The 19,938-nt window shown below is 39.0% G+C and overlaps 1 protein-coding gene across 1 annotated transcript; it reads left to right on the forward strand.

The window, feature by feature from the left end:
• The first annotated feature begins 9,127 nt into the window (after window positions 1-9,127).
• Window positions 9,128-9,445, forward strand: LOC131680320 (thioredoxin-like protein 1). Its single transcript, XM_058961039.1, has one exon. It carries the CDS (start codon window positions 9,128-9,130, stop codon window positions 9,443-9,445), a length of 318 nt encoding a protein of 105 aa, XP_058817022.1.
• The last annotated feature ends 10,493 nt before the right edge of the window (window positions 9,446-19,938 follow it).

Raw genomic sequence — 19,938 nt, forward strand, 5'->3', positions numbered from 1 at the left:
TAGACGTCACGGTTGGAAGACGAGTGGAGAAACGCTGGGTGGCGCTTTTCACGTGCCTTATCACGCGTGCAATCCACCTGGAGGTGGCACACCGTCTAAATAGTGATTCATGCATCATGGCTATTCGACGGTTTGTACTGCGAAGAGGACCACCGATCACTATCTTCTCGGATAATGGCACTAATTTCAAGGCAGCAAATAAGGAACTAAAAGAGCAGATCAGCCGTATTGACACTACATGTGCAAACGTGTTCACGAACGCCCGCACCCGCTGGAGTTTCAATCCACCCTCCGCCCCGCATATGGGGGGCATATGGGAACGCATGGTACGCTCCGCAAAATCAACTATGCAAGCGCTGAACGCGGATCATCGGATGAATGATGAGATTTTGCTTACCGTGATCGCAGAAACCGAAGAGATCATCAACTCCAGACCGCTGGTGTATATGCCAGAAGAATCGCCCCATTCTGAAGCCCTCACGCCAAACCATTTCATCCGAGGCAGATCATCCGGTTTACAAAATCTAGCCATCGTACCAACTGACCTAGCAGATGCCCTTCGTAGCACTTACAAGCGTTCGCAGTACGTGTCGGATGACCTATGGAAGCGATGGATAAAAGAGTACCTACCTTCGCTGAACCTACGAACCAAATGGTTGGAAGAGAGCAAGCCTTTGGAACCTGGAAGGCTAGTCTTCATAGTTGATGATAATGGCCGAAACGGATGGGTACGTGGTGTAGTGGTAAAGGTTTTCCCTGGCAAGGATGGGCGAATAAGGCAAGCTACGGTACGCACAGCACACGGAGAGTATCGGCGACCAGTGGCGAAATTGGCGCTCATTGAGATGGAGTCTTCGGGTAAATCTGACCAGAAAGCTGGTTCTGGACAAGGTTTACGGGAGGGGGAACTGTTGGAAACACTGGACTCCGACGACGGTGCTGGCGAACCCAGCGTGAGAAGAAACCTTGCTAGTGTGAAAGATTAGAGAGAAGACAGGTAGTTTGAAGAAGTAGAAGTAGAAAATGAATAGAAGGAAAAGGACGCTATTAGCACGTGAAATATTAAATTAACTTAAATCTAGATTTCGGAAACTTTATTTCCTTTTGTAGAACAACAAATCTGTAAGTATGCGATTAACGTTTAAAAACAGTTACCGATTGGTATTAATTGCATTAATTTAGAGCTAGACAGTACCATCAGCACAGTTTGCTACGTTGAGGATCGGTAGTGCGGGTGGACCAAAAAACTATAATTTGTAACTATGATTACTGAAATCTTTACTCAAACCAACTAATACGATATTTGAATTTGCAGTTGAGCTGAATTAAACCGAGCTGCTACAAAAATTGTGTTTTAGCCACTCATCCGAACACCTAACCAACACATCCAAAAGTGGCTTGCCAATAGCGTTCGATGGCAAGTGAGCTACTTGTGAACAATATCGTCGATTTCATGTAGAATGACACAAAATAAAAAGTTATCATTTGTGTGTTTGTTTACAGTTTCGTGTTTACTAGGCGCATTCAAAAAAGATTTCAATTCTCAAACATTTTACCAAGGTGCCGTATTACATTACTCTTTTTATCCTGAGTGTTCGATAACCTCCGTATTGTAAACACAATTTCAATTTTGTTCTTTATCCAAAATATGTGGTCGACCAACAAAGGGGTGGAGCTACGAAGAACACATATTGACAACACAAAAAAGGACGAGCTTGCATCGTGCTGTTGTCAGGTATAAAAAGATGGGTGGGTAATGTCAGAGACATAACCGGAGTGAAGTAGAATACACTTTAGACCTGTAAATTCTGCCCTGGAATAAGCAATTTCTATGCGATTTTGTCGTCTTTTGCACATTCATAGTTTATTTGGAGTATTTTTGGAATTATCAAGTTGACAATTTGCAACATTCTTTGAAAATATTGTTAAACTTTTATGAATGAAGGCACGAAAACGAGTGTCTGACCGTCGTCCTACTACCAGCAGCAGAGAAGTAGCAGATCTGCATTTTTCGCTAAATGGCCTGCACCAAACAAACCGCTCGTAAGTCCACCGGAGGAAAGGATCCCCGCAAGCAGTTCGCAACGAAGGCCGTGTAAAAGTGCCCCAGTCACGGTTGGCGTTAAGAAGCCTCATCCTTACCGAACAGAAACTGTCGCCCTGCGAAAAATTCACAGCTATCAGAAATCGAACGGGCCTAAATTGTGACCAAAAATAAACCACAAACCAACCAGTTCTTTTCAGGACCAGCCAATTATAAAGTAAGATATAAATGAAATTTTCCATTGTCTTACAACCTCCCTCCCCCTTTCCACTCGGCTTGAATTACTATCAATCTTGATGATGCTGTGCGGCGGGGGCACTAATTTTTATTATAGTGGAAAATTTAGGTTTGCGAGGTTTCCCCAAAAGCTGTGCTGTGCTGTTTTCAAGGAAGTTGTAGTTGAATAGGGGAACGCGGGGCAAGTCCGACACCTTAAGCGCAATAATTTTTCTAAAATTCCACAAAGTTCCTAAAATTGTATATTCTGTGCATAATCCTTGTTTAGGTGGTTCTTAACAAAATATAATTTTTTCAGCGTTTCAAAAAATTGAATTCATTAAAAGTTATTGGTTGCCAAAAAATGGAGAAAAATGTCATTTTAAAAACGCTGCGGGTAAGACCGACACCCCAAAGGGGCAAGAGCGACCCCCTTTTGAACTTTCTTTTTGTCCAAATTTTTCCATTAAAAATGTATTGTGTATGTGTGATAAAGTGCAATTATGTGTATATGAGTATGTGTGATGCAAACGCATACTTTCTGTAGTTTCATCGCGTAGCAAAAGGAAGAGCATTCGAATGTGTGGTGTTATGAATAAATAATGTTTAACGCATGGTTTATATTATGGTACGGGTTTTCTCAAGTAATTCTTTCGAGCTTTATTGCCACTTTTATAGCCATTCTAACGAGGAAGAGCTGTTCTGCAAGCAGATTATATACGCTGTTACTAGGACTCATTCACTTAGAAGTGACGCACGCTTCGTAGTAAGCTATCCGGTTCGTGTTGTGATTTTTCGGAACACTGTTGATCAACAATCCGACGGTCAATGAAATTTTTTCATCAATATCATTTCAAAATCTCATATTAGATTATACTTTTCGTTTCTTTTTGTAATATTATTATGAATCACATTCAATTATTTTTTATTTTTTTGGTCGGCTTGAGACAATACTGATAAATAAATGCAAAAAACATAGTTTCCGTGTATTTCAATTATTAACATGACGTAATTATAGTATTAATTGAACACAACAAATATACCCAGTCGTTTGTATCGAATCAAAAACGAACCATCTAACCAATTATCTAAACACCGTGTCGGTCTTACCCCACCCAAAAATTGTCGGTCTTACCCCAACAGCGCCCATTTTTGTTAAATGCTCAATTAACAGTATTGAAATACTCAAACTTATCTTCAATACATACAAATAACGGTATGGAGAGTAGAATAGAATGTGTGACAAAAAAACTGGTCATTTTCAAAGCTTTTGTGTTATTAAAACCTTAAAATGTATCAACTAAAAATAACATCCAAAAGCGCATCAACTTTGCTTTCGCTTGTTTTGTTTATTTTGTTGACGTTTATGAACACATATGGCATCGATATGCATCGAAATGCCAAAAATAATCGTACTAATAATATCCTGTCATTATTGTATGATTTAAAATTTGATGTCAGGGAAAAGTCGTGGGGTGTCGGGCTTACCCAGGGTGTCGGGCTTCCCCCCAGTTCCCCTACAAAATAAAATAGTTTATTTCTATTGTCAGAGATGGACCTTCCAACGAAAACTATTTTGGCTCGCTTGGAATCGAATTGTACGGACCAACCACTGCTTTCACAAAATCTGTTATTTTCAGTAATTGTACAACTATTTCCAATCAGCGCAAAATTCGAAGGTTTTCATTCAGTACAACAGCAGATTTTCACTTTTAGAAAAAACAGGCAACATTCTGGCCGAAAATTTTGAAACGGAGCACCTATATCGAAACGCTAGAAAACGTTCGATTTTTGTAAATTGAATCACAAATCACTGTCTACAAATAACACAAATAACTATTTTTATTTTGTGCCATTCTACTTGAAAGCGACGATATTGTTCACAAGTGGCTCACTTCCCATCCAACGCTCTTGACAACCCACTTTCTGAAGCTTGTAATAACAAAATTTCAATTCGATTCTTTGTCGATAAATTGATGGCCCTGAAAAGGGCCTTTTGTTTGGGCAGTGTTCGGAATTTACTTGGAGCTGGTGTATATGGTAACAGTTTTGGTGCCATCTGAGACGGCGTGCTTGGCCAACTCTTCTGACAGCAGCAAACAGACGGCGGTTTGAATTTCGCGGGAGATGCTGCAAACGAACTGCTGCATGCTGATGCTGCAAACGAACTGATCGTGAACAACAGCATGCTGAGTATTTATACCTGACTACAGCACGATGTAAGTTCGTCCTTTTTTGTGTTGTCCTCAATATGTGTTCTTCGTAGCTCCACCTCTTTGTTGGTCGACCACATATTTTTGATAAAGAACAAAATTGAAATTGTGTTTCCAATACGGAGGTTATCGAACACTCAGGATAAAAAGAGTGATGTAATACGGCATCTTGGTAAAATGTTTGAGAATTGAAATCTTTTTGAATGCGCCTAGTAAACATGAAACTGTAAACAAACACACAAATGATAACTTTTTATTTTGTGTCATTCTACATGAAATCGACGATATTGTTCACAAGTAGCTCACTTGCCATCGAACGCTATTGGCAAGCCACTTTCGGATGCTTGTAATAACAAAATTTCAATTCGATTCTTTGTTGATAAATTGATGGCCCTGAAAAGGGCCTTTTGTTTGGGCAGTGTTCGGAATTTACTTGGAGCTGGTGTATTTGATAACATCTTTGGTGCCATCTGAGACGGCTTGGCCAACTCTTCTGACAGCAGCAAACGGACGGCGGCTTGAGTTTCGCGGGAGGTTATTGTCAAGCGCTTGTTGTAATGAGTCGGGCGGGAGACCTCGTTTGCAATGCGTTCTAAAATGTCTAATAAATCTGTTTATGATGCACGACGAGATTCTGGTATCTGGATGGACCTCTTTCAGCACCTTGTAGATGTAGATGTACAGTTTCAGTTACAATGCTGCAAACGAACTGCTGCATGCTGATGCTACAAACGAACTAAGCGTGAGCAACAGCATGCTGATTTTTTATATTTGATTACAGCACAACGTAAGCTCGTCCTTTTTTGTGTTGTCCTCAATATGTATTCTTCGCAGCTCCTCCCCTTCGTTGATCGATACACAAGCAAATTGTGTTGAACACATCGGAGTGAGTTTACTTAGTAGCTGTAATGGAATACCTTGCTGCTAAAGTGTTTAAATTGGAAGGAAATGCTGCCCATCACAACAAAAAGACGAATTATCCCACGTCTTCAGCAGCTGGTGCTTCGTAACAACGAAAAGTTGAACAAACGGTTGTAGTGAATACGACGACTATGAATAATAAAAAGTAACAGGAACTTTGACAGTTATGCTTTTGAACGTCATTATGGAGATGTGAGTCGACATAAGATGTATTATCTTTACAACGCTCAGACACCCATGGAGCAAACGCATTGAAACGGTACACTGTTATCAGAGTTTGATCACATCGAGTTGAAAATAAAATATTGTGAAATAATCTAGGTACGATATATTAAAATATATATTTAAAAAAAAAAGAAGACTTCGTGAAAAGATAATATGCATAACTGTCAAAGTTCCTGTTACTTTTTATTATTCATAGTCGTCGTATTCACTACAACGGTGTGTTGCCAAATATCCAAGCCGTACTGCTTCCCAAGAACAAAATTGAAATTGTGTTTCCAATACGGAGATTATCGAACACTCAGGATAAAGAGAGTAATGTAATATGGCACCTTTGTAAAATGTTTGAGAATTGAAACCTTTTTTGAATGCGCCTAGTAAAAATGTTTTCCACTTCACTCCAGTTTGTTTCTGACCATATTTGCAATTTGCGTACTGAAATAAATAATAATTTAGGGTTTAACCCAAATTGCTCTCCAGGGAGAAACAGTCCATGAAACAGAAAATGCAAACTTATTCTTTGGAATGATTTTGGTGGCCCTGAAAAGGGCCTTTTTTATGATACAAGTGAGTTTTACATTTTCAACTTCCAAATCCATACAAAGTGCGTCCCTGCCGCTTCAGAGTATAGACAACATTCAATGAGGTTTTGCGCTTGGCGTGTTCAGTGTAGGTCACGGCATCTCGGACGACATTTTCTTGCAAACCATCTGCATTCGTAGATTAAATCGGAAATGCATTACATTACACCACCACGACGAGCCAGACGCCGAATTTGGTGATTCCCTGGATTTTATCACGAAGAACCTTACGATGACGCTTGGTAGGGAACGCAAACATGATACCGCTCATTGTACCGTCCGGATGAGCATGTTACTAGTGTGGTAAGCGAGCACCCATTGATACAAAACAAGCTCGCGTGACCTGCATGCTCCTTTTTGACGGCTCTGCGTGAGATGTGCTTGCAAATTGCGCATTTTGATCGCTGTTTTCGAAGGATTCAGAGCCGTAGCAACCTAAGGGGCCAGAGGGGGCTTTGCCCCCTCACGCGTTTTGCGCCGAAAGAAATAAAAGATTTTTCAAATAAAAAGCAAGAGATCTATTTGTATAGTTTATACTGTTTTAATTAGTATCGACTCGAAATTTCATCGCCGCAAATGGCCGCGCTTCATGAAACACCGCGCCTAGATTATCTGTCATAATATCGCAAATTGCATAACGAAGGGCCGAATGAGAACACAAGTTGTTCAAAAAATAGATGCAGTCTTGTCGATGTACGGCTATTCCAACTGGTGTGAATGGGCACCGTGCACAGCTATCTACTTCCACTCTGCAATCTTCTCCTCCGTAGTCTGCAAATTGCATTTAAGATTGTAGTTCGCTTGCACTATAGTTGCGGTCTTTAGCACAAACTGTTTGATATACTCCATGTCGGCTGGTATTTTCCACAAAGTATTCTCGCAGCCGTAGCACCTGCCCTACACATATGTCGACTATTTCTTGTCCTCCTTCATTCCGTGGCAATGTGAATCTTTCCAGCGTGGCAATGTGAATCTTTCCAGCGTCGACTGAGGATTCCCGCTGGTGCTAAACGCCGTCCTCAATTTTCTCTCGAGATTTTCCAGAACTGAACTGACCAGCTCTATTTGATGACGCCGAAACTGTAGGTTAACACGGAGACAGCAAACGTATTGATTGCTCTGACTTTATTTCCCGCGTTCAGGAAAGACTTCAAGATACAGTTCACTTGGTTCAAGAACGTTATTTCGTAGCTTAAGCTTGGTCCCGAAGAGCTCCTGGAATCCGATATACTGCTATTATCCGCCGCGAATCGTGTCCCGAATCATCTCACCTTCGTCGATCTCGCCGTCTCTAGTCTCGATCAATCGCCCTAATAGTAGCTGAACAGATTGGCATTTCTCTAGGCCAAACGCCCTGCAGATGTCGCCACTAATTCTTTCGGTTAGTTTTATGACTACACCCAGTCGTTCTGTCGAGTCAGCATAGATCTTGATATCGTCCACGTAGAAAGTATGGAACGTCTCTTCCGGTGAGCTTTCTCTATACCTAATCTGATAGTCATGCGGTGATAGTCATTGAGCTGTCCTACTGAGCGGGTTAAAAGGATCGTCTTGGAAGGTCCCCCTCAAGATGCGAAGCATTCTAGACCGTAACGCGTCTTTTCCACTTCTGAGCTGAGCAGTTTTGTCGTTACTCTCTCCATCACCTGCCGTAGGAACCTTAGACTACAGGATCAACTTTATACATCTTTAATACCTTGATGAGGAGCGAGTGCAGTATGGAGTTGTTTGTGTTCTTGTAATCGATATAGGCCATACTAAGGTTCCGTTGGTTACACACTACTTCTCCAACAATGACTGCATCGAGGATGGCTTTTTCAGTCTTGTGTTTTTTCTTACACTGATAATATAACTTCGTAAATATAATGAAATCGATCATGCAATGCACGAATTCATTCGTTGTTTTCTGCAACGAAGTTTTTTCGTGCATTGTAACTAGTAGGTTTCGTTCATTTCATGAAAAAGAATGACCGCTTGGTGAACGAAGGCTTTCGTAAATTTTACACGTTTAATGTACACTGCACGAATGTAATCGTTGATAACGACACTATTTTTCGTGAATGAAACGAAATATTTCGTTTATTTTAATAAACGTTTGTGTATAATACGAACGATTTAACTACTCACACGAATTTATTTCGTTCATCTTAGGAAAGTTTTCGTATTCATTATTTTTGCAATCGATATTTTAGGATCGATGTTTGACGACTAACTAAACTAACTAAAAGAATCGATCTGGCAAAATCGATTTTATTTCAACCTGCTCACCTGTATTGAGGACTAGAAAGATTGTGGTGTGATGAAATAAACGCTTGATGAACACAAGTTTAGGTAAATTTTACTTATCTAGTGTACATGGCACAAATGAAACGAAATGATTCGTTGGTTTCAATAAATGTTTGCGTATATTACGAACGACTTCATTGGTCGCACGAATTCATTTCGTTTATTTCAGAAAAGTTTTCGTATTTGTTAGCCTCTTATTGTTTTCAGTCGATCTTCTGAGATCGATGTTTGACAACTTCGATTTTTTTTAATTTAAAAAAATCGATATGGCCAAATCGATTTTACTGTGGTGTGAAGAAATGGCCGCTTGATGAACGAAAGTTTTCGTAAATTTTACTTATTCAGTGTACATTGCACGAATGTTGTCGTTGAAAACGACATTATTTTTCGTGAATGAAACGAAATGTTTTGCTTATTTTAATAAACATTTGTGTATATTACGAACGATCTCGTTAGTCGAACGAATTCATTTCGTTGATCTAAGAGAAGTTTTCGTAATCATCTTCCATCGTTCATCTCTCGTCATTCTCGATTAGTTAAATTTTGTGAGGAGTAAAGTGCATAACGTTAAAAGTTAATTTCTCCGGGTACAATAGTGGCCCTGTAACTAGAATCTTCATCTAACTGATAGCAGCGCATTCAGCATGGCCGTTAAAGCAATCACCGATGAAGCTCACTTCCAAACCGAACTAGCCGCAGCAGGAGGAAAATTGGTCGTTGTGGATTTTACCGTGGCTTGGTGTGGACCGTGCCGAAGCATATCGCATTTGTTCGATCAGCTTCCGGCGATATATCCAAAGGCAGTGTTTCTCAAGGCGGACGTCGACAGATGTACCGAAACGGCGCCGTCCCAGGGCATGTCGACCATGACAATGTTTATTTTCTACCGAGTCAGAACAAAGATTGACAGGATGCAGGGTGCAGACATTAATGTACTTGAAGCCAAAATACAGAAACATTAAATATAGTGATGCGCGTTAACTTGTTCTTGTTATAAATTGTTCAATAAAATAATGAGCAGGAAAAAATGGCATGTTATTTTGATATTGCACCGACAGAGAAAAACTCAATCTTATTCATACAAAACCAACGAGCAGTTCGCGATGGCTCAGCTGAATCCGTACTGCTCCGGATTCTGGATCAACTGTAAACGAAAGAGGTTCAGGAAATCTTCCTGAATCCGGCGGGCACGGATACGGCCACTAAATAGTCAGACTGAGACCGTCGTGATGAATTGTTGACGTATTCTACCTCTATTGAAGCTTTTTTGACGTTTGTTTGACGAATAGTACTCGTAAATATTACAAAGATGTTCGTATATAGCAGCGAACAATTCGTTTGCCGAATGAAGCTGTTTCGTAATAAGCCAACGAAAGTCGTTTCGTGGTATTCACGAAAAATTCGTAATAAAAAATAAAAATGTTTCAATAGAGCTTCGAACGATTCATCATATGTACGAAAAAATTCGTATATTTTATGAAAATTGTCTGTACGAAACAAATTCCTGGCGATTTACGAATATATTCTATCAGTGTACATCCCTCTGCTCCTCTGTCAGGATGCTATTCTTCTCATAGTGGGCCCTTACGTATGTAGTGATGAAGGTGCTCATGATCTTGTGCAGACTTGTTAGACAGGTAATTGGTATGTCCTTGGGGATGAGAATTGTGGTACCACGGGTGATGAAATCCGGCAATAAACGGGGTTCGCGTAACGCCCAATTTCTAAGATACTGCGTACCCTCGCGTACATCATTGGCTTCGACGGAGACAGCTGACATCGTCGATTTCTTCGCCTGCTCATTTCTCCTCGCGCCTAAGCCACTGTTGCCCCTCGCTATATTGTTCAAAAGCCATAACATCGGTGATATCCGGTAGACCTTCGCTGAAATTGAGCTTCATGTGGCTGATTTGGTCATAGAAGTATAACGCCATAGCCATTTTGATAAGACACTCCCTTACTGTATTAGTGTGTCGTGTTTTTTCATCAGCTGGCGAGCTCCCAGCATGCGAAGCTCAGTAGGTGCAATGATAGCGGCAGAGTTGTTCGAGATCCGACTCTCCAATCTCCGCTACCTTGGAGCTATTTGCTTTTCCCGGTGATGTTGAGACGGGTCGCCTCTAGGTGTAAGTCGGTATCGTAAACATCTTACTGCTGCACTGAATACTTCCAGGTTCTGCACAATTTCCAGGTTAATTGGGAGCACGTTACTATTCATGACCTGAAGTTCACAGGTCAACTTAAAAGAATACTGCAGCTTCGGATCCTAGGTGCGACATTGGATCCGTTTCGCGACATAGCGCAACCGCTTCATCCACATTAAAGACCAAATCACGTAGTAGCTGCCGACTAAGGGGTGGGTCTTCCTTGTTTTTATCTAGTAACGAGCGAGACGATGAAGGAAGAAAGTTTAGAACAGCGTGGAAAAGGTCATATGAGCAAGCTTAGAGTTTGCTGACGATGTAACCCTTTGTGTTCTACCGCAGGAGTCAGAATCGTCTTGAGTACTGTGGCTCTAACTATTAAAAATATTTTTTTCTTCCAGTCCCTTGCTTTAAATATACGTTAAGTTTAATCAAAAAAAATTGCCCCCTCACGCAAAACAGGATTGCTACGGCTCTGGAAGGATTTTTTAAAAATCCTTGTTTTGGTTTATTTATAGTAGTCGCACTAATTCCGAAATTTAATACGAAATACGTGCACGAATTTCCGATCAGATAGTGCAAAAATATTGCGATTGCGATTAGTAGAACGGAAGATATTCGCATTTCAGACCTGGGAAAATTTCTCAACTTAAATTTTTGAAACGGGACCCCATATTGAAACGGTAGAAGTATTCTACTTCAAAACTCAACATGCTGTTGTTCACGATCAGTTCGTTTGCAGCATCAGCATGCAGCAGTTCGTTTGCAGCATCTCCCGCGAAATTCAAACCGCCGTCCGTTTGCTGCTGTCAGAAGAGTTGGCCAAGCACGCCGTCTCAGATGGCACCAAAACTGTTACCATACCATATACACCAGCTCCAAGTAAATTCCGAACACTGCCCAAACAAAAGGCCCTTTTCAGAGCCATCAATTTATCGACAAAGAATCGAACTGAAGTTTTGTTATTACAAGCATCAGAAAGTGGCTTGTCAAGAGCGTTGGATGGTAAGTGAGCCACTTGTGAATTGTTCGTCGCTTTTAAGTAGAATGGCACAAAATAATATAGTTATTTGTGTGATTTGTAGACAGGTTAGTGTAATGATTCAATTTACAAAAATCGAACGTTTTCTAACGTTTCGATATAGGTGCTCCGTTTCAAAATTTTCGGCCAGAATGTTGCCTGTTTTTCTAAAAGTGAATATCTGCTGTTGTACTGAATGAAAACATTCGACTTTTGCGCTGATTGGAAATAGTTGTGACTAGTTGTGTAGAATGTACAATTACTGAAAATAACAGATTTAGTGAAAGCAGTGGTTGGTCCGTACAATTCGATTCCAAGCGAGCCAGACTAGTTTTCGTTGGAAGGTCCATCTCTGACAATTGAAATAAACTATTTTATTTTGAATTCAACTACAACTTCCTTGAAATCAGCATACCTAAAAAACTTTTGGGGAAAACGCGCAAACCTAAATTTTCCACTATAATAAAAACTAGTGCCCCCGCCGCACGCCATCATCAAGATTGATAGTAATTCAAGCCGAGTGGAAAGGGGGAGGGAGGTTGTAAGGCAATGGAAAATTTCATTTATATCTTACTTTATAATTGGCTGGTCCTGAAAAGAACTTGTTGGTTTGTGGTTTATTTTGGGTCACAATTTAGGCCCGCTCGATTTCTGATAGCTGTGAATTTTTCGCAGGGCGACAGTTTCTGTTCGGTAGCGATGAGGCTTTTTAACGCCAACCGTGACTGCGGCACTTTTACACGGCCTTCGTTGCGAACTGCTTGCGGGGAGCCTTTCCTCCGGTGGACTTACGAGCGGTTTGTTTGGTACAGGCCATTTAGCGACAATGCAGATCTGCTACTTCTCTGCTGTTGGTAGTAGGATGACGGTCAAACGCTCGTTTTCGTGCCTTCATTCATAAAAGTTCAACAATATTTTCAAAGAATGTTGCAAATTGTCAACTTGATAATTCCAAAAATACTCCAAATAAACTATGAATGTGCAAAAGACGACAAAATCGCATAGAAATTGCTTATTCCAGAACAGAATTTACCGGTCTAAAGTGTATTCTACTTCATTCCGGTTATGTCTCTGACATTACCCACCCATTTTTTTTTAATATGAAGAGATTGAAGACGAGCAGAAAATTCTGACCGACTGGTACAAAAAACCGGTGGCCTCGGGACGAATTTTAAAAATTTCTCTCTCTCCATCCACTGACGCAAAATCTAAATACCGCTATGGGATTCATCAAGAGAGTGTTTCGACTGTCAACATACAAAACGAAAAACGAGAAGAAGCGAACTGTCCGAGAATATTTACTGAATAACAATTATCCTAGTACTTTGATAAACCGATTGATAAACCGTGTCGTCAACTAGGCATCGAAGCGACGAAAATGATGCCTCTCCTGAATGCGAGAAAAAGACATACCGATCCCTGCACCATGTAGATGCTCTCACACCCGGTCTTGCCAGAATCATTCGAAAGAATTACAAGAATGTAAGTTTGAGTTTCAAATGTACGAAAACTAATGCATCCCTGTTTTCCAATTTGCAAGATCCGACTCCACCGCTTCAAAAACGTAATGTGATTTATCGCATCCCCTGTGCTATGTGCGATAGTTCATATATAGGCTTAACAATACAACAACTTAAACAACGGTTGTCTGAACATCGATCGCTCATAAAACGGTAAAACGATTTCAAATCGGCAAGCAGCGAGCCAGAGGCGAGTTCCGTTGATGAGTTTAAAAAGACAGCGCTAATGGTTCACTTGATAGAAAATGATCATAGTTTCGATCTATCAAAAACCAAAATACTCGAGCATGATAACAGAATCCAAGCACTTCAGATTCTGGAAATGTGCCACATTGTTTGCGACGGCTCAACAATTAATTTCAGAACCGACGCAAATAACTTGAATGCAGCTGGTGTACTACACTCGCTCTCACATCAAATATAGCCATCACTCACTCTCTCACTGTTGGTGGTTTCGCATCTGTCAAACCTTATTCGTTTCTACTTCCATCTGTTCCGTATTGAGATAATGTATACAACACACACTTTTTGGCCTTTTGAAACATTTCATTACTCAGTCTGCTTGGGATGTGCGCGGGGTTCTTCTGTGTAAGTTTTCAACAAATCGTAGAAAATTACCGTTTAAAATTGAAATTCAAATCAAATCAAATTTCTGATCTTGCAGTGTAGATTTGCGTTCTGTGTTTCCTGTTTAAATGTCCAAAATAACTTGACTAAGATAATACTGTTACCGTTGTAAGTAATTTGTGTAAAATGTGAATATTGGATGTTTTTTGTAATGATTGTCAAATATTGTAATTTTGCCCTGAAGATGAAGGCGTAGACCTTCGAAACGTTGGTATTAGACGAAATATAGATATTGTCGTATGAAAACCGTGACCAAAAGCCATCTCTTCATATGGCCCCATTTACTTAAACCCATCCATAGGAAAGCGGCATCATTGAAGGCCTATATTTGTATATTCGTGTGCTTCAGCACAAAGGCCGTCCACATCGAGCTGGTTAGTGACCTTTCCACAGCAGCCTTCCTAGCGACCCTACGACGTTTCATTTCCCGACGAGGTCGTCCAACAGACATTTATTCAGAAAACGGTAAGAACTTTGAGGGAGCCAAAACGAGTTGGAACAAATTTTCCTGTGGCTTAGAAAAATCAAGAATCCATCCAGTCTCAATTCGCTGAAGAATGCCTCCAATTTCGGTGGATTGTGGGAAGCAGCAGGGAAGGTTGTCAAACAACACCTATATCGCCAGCTGCAGAATTCACGTTTATCGTATGAGCACAGTATTAACAGAAATCGAAGCTGCCATGAACTCACGTCCATTGGTTCCTCTTTATGAAGATCCAAATGATCTGTCTTGCCTTACTCCAGCTCATTTTTTGATAGGAACTACGATGCATTCGATGCCAGAAGCCAACGTAACAAATGTTCCCAAAAATAGATTAGACCACTACCAGTCGATGCAGCGTTTGTTCCAACAATTCTGGCACTACTGCCGCGGTGAATATTTACAGGAGATGCAAAAATGCAACAAATTAACCAAGGGAAATAATGGATTACATCCTGGACAACTCGTAATCCTCGTCGATGAGTTCCAACACCCCGTAAAATGGCCACTTGCACGAATTATTTCTGTCCATTCTGTACCGGATCGTCTCGTAAGTGTTGTTACATTGAAAACTGCCAAAGGTATCCTGAAGCGGCCGATATCGAAAATTTGCCACTTCCTTGCGACCGATGAACCAACAAACAAAATTTCCGACACCACCAAAGTAGTGCACAACTGAGACCCTACCAAAGGTGTTAAAAGATTACACTACGCTCAAGTCTTCCCGATGCCAGGAATAGTTCTACAATATCACAAAGTTACCAGTGATCAACGAGTTTGGCACTAAGTTGAATCTCTGATTGAAATGAAGAGCCTTTTAATGTTCCTAGAAGCGTTAGAAATTCCTTGTTTTATCTCCAAGACTTTGCGTCAGAGCTTCCTCCAGCTAGTATATTTGACGGCCCTTCAAGAGAAAATTTATTTATTTATTTATTTATATCGTCTTTGGTGTGAAACATCATACATACTGCTGCTTAACCTAAAATAATTTAAACTACTTTGCTATACATTTCGAAACAAATCACTTAGAACATACAAAGCAATACACATTTAGAACATTGTGAAATTTACACTAAACATTAATGATACTAGGGCTCCCAGACATCGAACTGTTCGTGGAATTCCCGAAAACAAATTCCGCGCGGTCATGTACTTGGAGATAACGCAATGCGTTTTAACTTCACATCGATCCCAACCTTGAACGATATGAACGGCATTGAAGCTGCAACCTTCCACTCGGGTACCAACTTTTTTACAATGATAGAATCAATTCCTAACACAGCCAGCAGAGCGATGAAACAGAAATTGTCGAGTAGTGCGAAACTGTCGAAACACTACCGGTGCCCTGCTGTAGTTTCGTGGAAGACATCGGAGATGACTGAGCGGAGGGAGAATTATTTTGCACGCTTGTATCATCGAAACGTAAACGGGAAATCTCAGTAATAGAGTCCTGAATATCGTTTATTTGTTGTTTATTTTGGTCAACTTCTCCAGATAATTTACGCTATTTTCATCCGTTTGCGATTTTGCATGAACAGCTACAGAAGCAGGGCAAATTGGTACAAAACCGTCAGCGTCGGACAGCGCTTGCCGTTTATCACGGAAAGTTCCCAAATGTCGAACGTCGTTCATTATTACAATACAAGGTGTGCACATTCACCAAATATTTCGATGTTGGTTACAGCTGATGACCTCATGAATGGTCAGAGACACACAGCGTGATATTGATCGGAACAAAAGCCTTCACAAATGATTATATTCTCTCCTGGCACTATCACAGAGGCACACTTCTTGCAGATCTTTGTTACAGCATATGTGAGTTGTGGCGATCTGTTTAGAAATTGTGAGATTTTCGACGGCAGGACAGTAAAACTTCGATTTATTGACTAATATCCGCAAATATTCTCTCGACGTGTCGGTTTAATAAATAGTAATGCGATTCGCAACTCCACTTCAAACAACGTTAACAAGACAAATTTCACTGAAATTCCTGAGCGGTTCACAAGCACGATCAGTACACGATCACAGTCAGCGTAAAAAAAGCATTAAATTTAAATCTTTATAAGTAATCTCACCTGCTTATAGTTTTCGCAGCAGTAAAAAATACCCACATATGGAGATAATCAGAGTCACACTCTTACCAAGTAGCATTTAAAATTTTATAGCATGCTACAAGTGTAATCTAAGTTTTAAGGGGCTCTTCAAGTGAGCATAATGATTTGTGGTCGTGAGTGGCGTAGCGCTTTTTAGTATTTCTGTAAAAGAATACTAAGAGCATTTTTAAGAGAATGCTTCGCATTGGTCGGACGCTTTTTGAACGCGGGGATGGTTATGTGGACTCTCCTGCCAAAGATTACCTGACACGAATTTTGAGAGAACACACAATTTTGTCCAGTCAAGTGCAATTGCCAGGGCTGCCGAGAGGGGGGGGGACCGGGGTGTTTCCCCCCGGGCCCGGAGTTTTGAAGGGGGCCCGGATTTTTAACAGAAACTAAAATTTTGACAAATACTTTTTCGACAAAAATTTATTTGAGAATACAATGAAAAATTCAATATCTTGTGTATGAGGTAACTAGAATGGCGAAAATTCTAAACTACTGCATATTTGATATCAACTACGTTTATATTAACGTAAATCTCGCATCGAAACAAGATCAGACTCGAGCGGGCATAGCGGAATTTGTACATTGAATGCCATGTACGCAGCTCACCTGGGTTCGAATCCCAACCCCGCACACAAGAATAGAGATTTGTTATAGGAAAATTCCTAACCTGAATGAAGAAGCGAATGACCTTAAGGTTGAAATGTCTATAATCGAAACAAAAATATGATTAGACTTGTAAGGGTTAAACAATTAAATGGTTTGATTAGAAGTCATGAGGTTGTCTTCAAATTTCGCCAATTTGAAATCGATTTTTTTGATTTATTGAATTTCCAATCTTCGAAAGCACTGGATTAGTATCGAAAGTAATTATTGAAAGAAAAAAAACCCTGCTTAGGGTTGCCACACCGGTTTTTGAGGCGAATTCCGTGTCTTTTCTTTCAGATAAATCTGAATTCGCCCGGAAGAATCCATTGGATTATTTTGCAATTTTGCGTTGCCCTTTTCTTTACCAGGAATCGCCCAGCACCCAGCCCTCATAAACATCATCCTCGGGTTACAGGCCCTATGTTCCTCACAAAGATTCTCGAAAGAAACTGAAGTGTGATTTCACACCCCGTGTTTGTTTACTGAGGAGCAGAGCAAAGCTCGCTCGGGTTATCCTTCACAGCGAGAGTAGTTGGTGCTTTTGGATTCTTTGTGAATATCCGAGAAAGCGAATCACTACATCCAACTAAATCAATAAAACTGTTAACAAATGCAAAACATACAACGTAATGTGAACGTCACAGAAAGGTGGAGTGCTTTACCAAAATATTACACTCTACGGTGAATGGGAAGAAAATAAGATATTTTTCCTCGTAGTGTTGCGAGCTACATAAGAAATAAAACAGTGCATATTTATTTGTTTTTAAGCGTTTTATACAATAAAAAGCAATGGAAGCGCTCCAAAATTCTGTCAAGTGATCACTTTAATTCGAAATTCGAATTGATTTCAACGCATACCCATGTGTCTCTTGAAGTCTATTCTCTGCTCAATAAAATTCTGCTGGTCATAGTACCACTAGAGGTGGTAACCCTACCTCTATTTGAGAGCTCAATTGGTCAAATGAGTCATCAAAAACTCTTGATATACCAAAAGAATTCGGAATTAATCCAAAACTTTTAATTTGAAATTTAATATATTTGGTTTGCCGTTCATTGATACAAAATCTATAAAAAATCATATTCAGATACGAGATGATACCGAAACATTTTTGTAAAGGGGTCATACTCAAATGACGCAGCTTTTTCGGAAAATCAAATAAATACGTTTTACAATTCTTTCAAATACGGCCTGTTGTCAACATTTTTATTATAACAGCAAATTGCGTACACAACAAGCCCCTTTCGTGACAAGTATAGTGTTAATAGTTTTGTTTTAAATTTTATATGTCATGGAGAATGAAGAGAAGATCTCTCAGTTCACAATCCTGCTGCTGCCAATGATTCTAAGAAGCAACTAAATTGCTAAATTGTGTTTGATTGAGTTCGAAGAGAAAATTTAACTCTGCTTCCAAACTAAACCAACTAGTTAACAAGATTAGTTAACTAATGTAGCAAGTTACGCATACAAAATCTTTTCGTTTTGGAGGAGTGAGCGTGAGATTTTGAACGTCGCTTCCTGAACGTAACGATTTTATTTTATTTTTGAACTATTTTCTAGAAATCAGTTAAAACATTCTTGTAAAATATTTTAAGGTGTGCTAACACACCAACACAAATAAAAGAATAGTTCAAGTTTTTATAGGATTATGAATGTTTTCGAAACCAGCATAGCGTAAAATCCATCCGAAACCCTTATTTTAAATTTGATCCATGTTTCTCATATTTTTTCCATTTTTTTAATCCTACGCGGATTTTTTTTTATTTTGTTAAAATTTCATTGATCTATTTTTTCAAGTTGTGGATTACATACAAGTTGTGGATTCTACAATTGTAAGATTCTGCCTTTTTATCTTTTTGCATAATTTTATTTTATCCATCTTTTTACGTTCCTTACTTTTGCTTTTTTCTATTGCTATCACTATCACTTACTTTAATTTATAGTTTTTTCTCTGTTATTTAATTTTATTCGCAATTTTTCGAGAAAATCCTGTTTTCTTTATTTTTTTCTTATTGTTTCATATTTTAATACCCTGCTTTTTTATTTTTTCCTTTTGTCATTCCATCCAATTTTTAGAATTTGTTTATTTACTACATTTATACTTGTCATAGCCTTTTCCTTTTTTTTCACATTTTTTTGCATTTCTAAAAGCGTTTTTTTTATTCAAATTCATTCCAATTTGTCTTATTGTTTAATTTTTTACCTTTCTCCTATTTTCCTCCACATTTTCTAGTTTTTAGTTTTCCGTTTATCGTAGTTTTATACCTTTTCTTAAGATTTAGTTTGTTATTGTTATTTCTTCATGTTTTCCATTTAACCTGTTTCGAAAATACTTTTCCCATACGTTAACAATATTTTTTTTATTTTCCTAAAAAACATTTGATTTATCTTTTCTTGACACTATGCGCATTTTTGCTTAATTTTACATTTAGTTCGTTGTTTGAATTTATTTCAAATTTCATTTCTAGTGCTTTCTCTATTCTTTAAATAATATCCATTTTATTTTTTTTTCGTGTTAATATCTTCATTTTTGTGTTTGTATAGTATGGCTTTTTTCTACTATTTTTTCTATTTTATCTGTTTGCTCCGTTTTTGTTCAATATTTCCAATTTTCTTTACTTTTTCGTCTTTTCATCATTTAAACTGTTCTAGTTTTTCAAAATTTTGTGATTCGTCCATTTTTTTTAATTTCTATGGTTATTTTATTCTTGTCTTCTTTATATACTCCTCTAGTTTTATGCATTCTTAACGTTTTATTTATTTTTTCTATTGCTTGAAATATTTCTTGTTTTTAATGTGAAATAAATTTTATTATTCTTGATTTATCGAGCTTTCCAGTTTTATGCATTTTTATATTAATGTTTGTATTCTTTTTAGTAGTTTTTTTTTCATTTTCATTGATTCTCTTTTTTTT

The sequence above is a fragment of the Topomyia yanbarensis genome, chromosome 2 (assembly GCF_030247195.1).
Source record: "Topomyia yanbarensis strain Yona2022 chromosome 2, ASM3024719v1, whole genome shotgun sequence".
Taxonomy (NCBI): Eukaryota; Metazoa; Arthropoda; class Insecta; order Diptera; family Culicidae; genus Topomyia; species Topomyia yanbarensis.

Bases quoted from the DNA above. Each gene is read 5' to 3' on its own strand.
- LOC131680320 (XM_058961039.1), top strand. From the start codon at position 9,128: ATGGCCGTTAAAGCAATCACCGATGAAGCTCACTTCCAAACCGAACTA.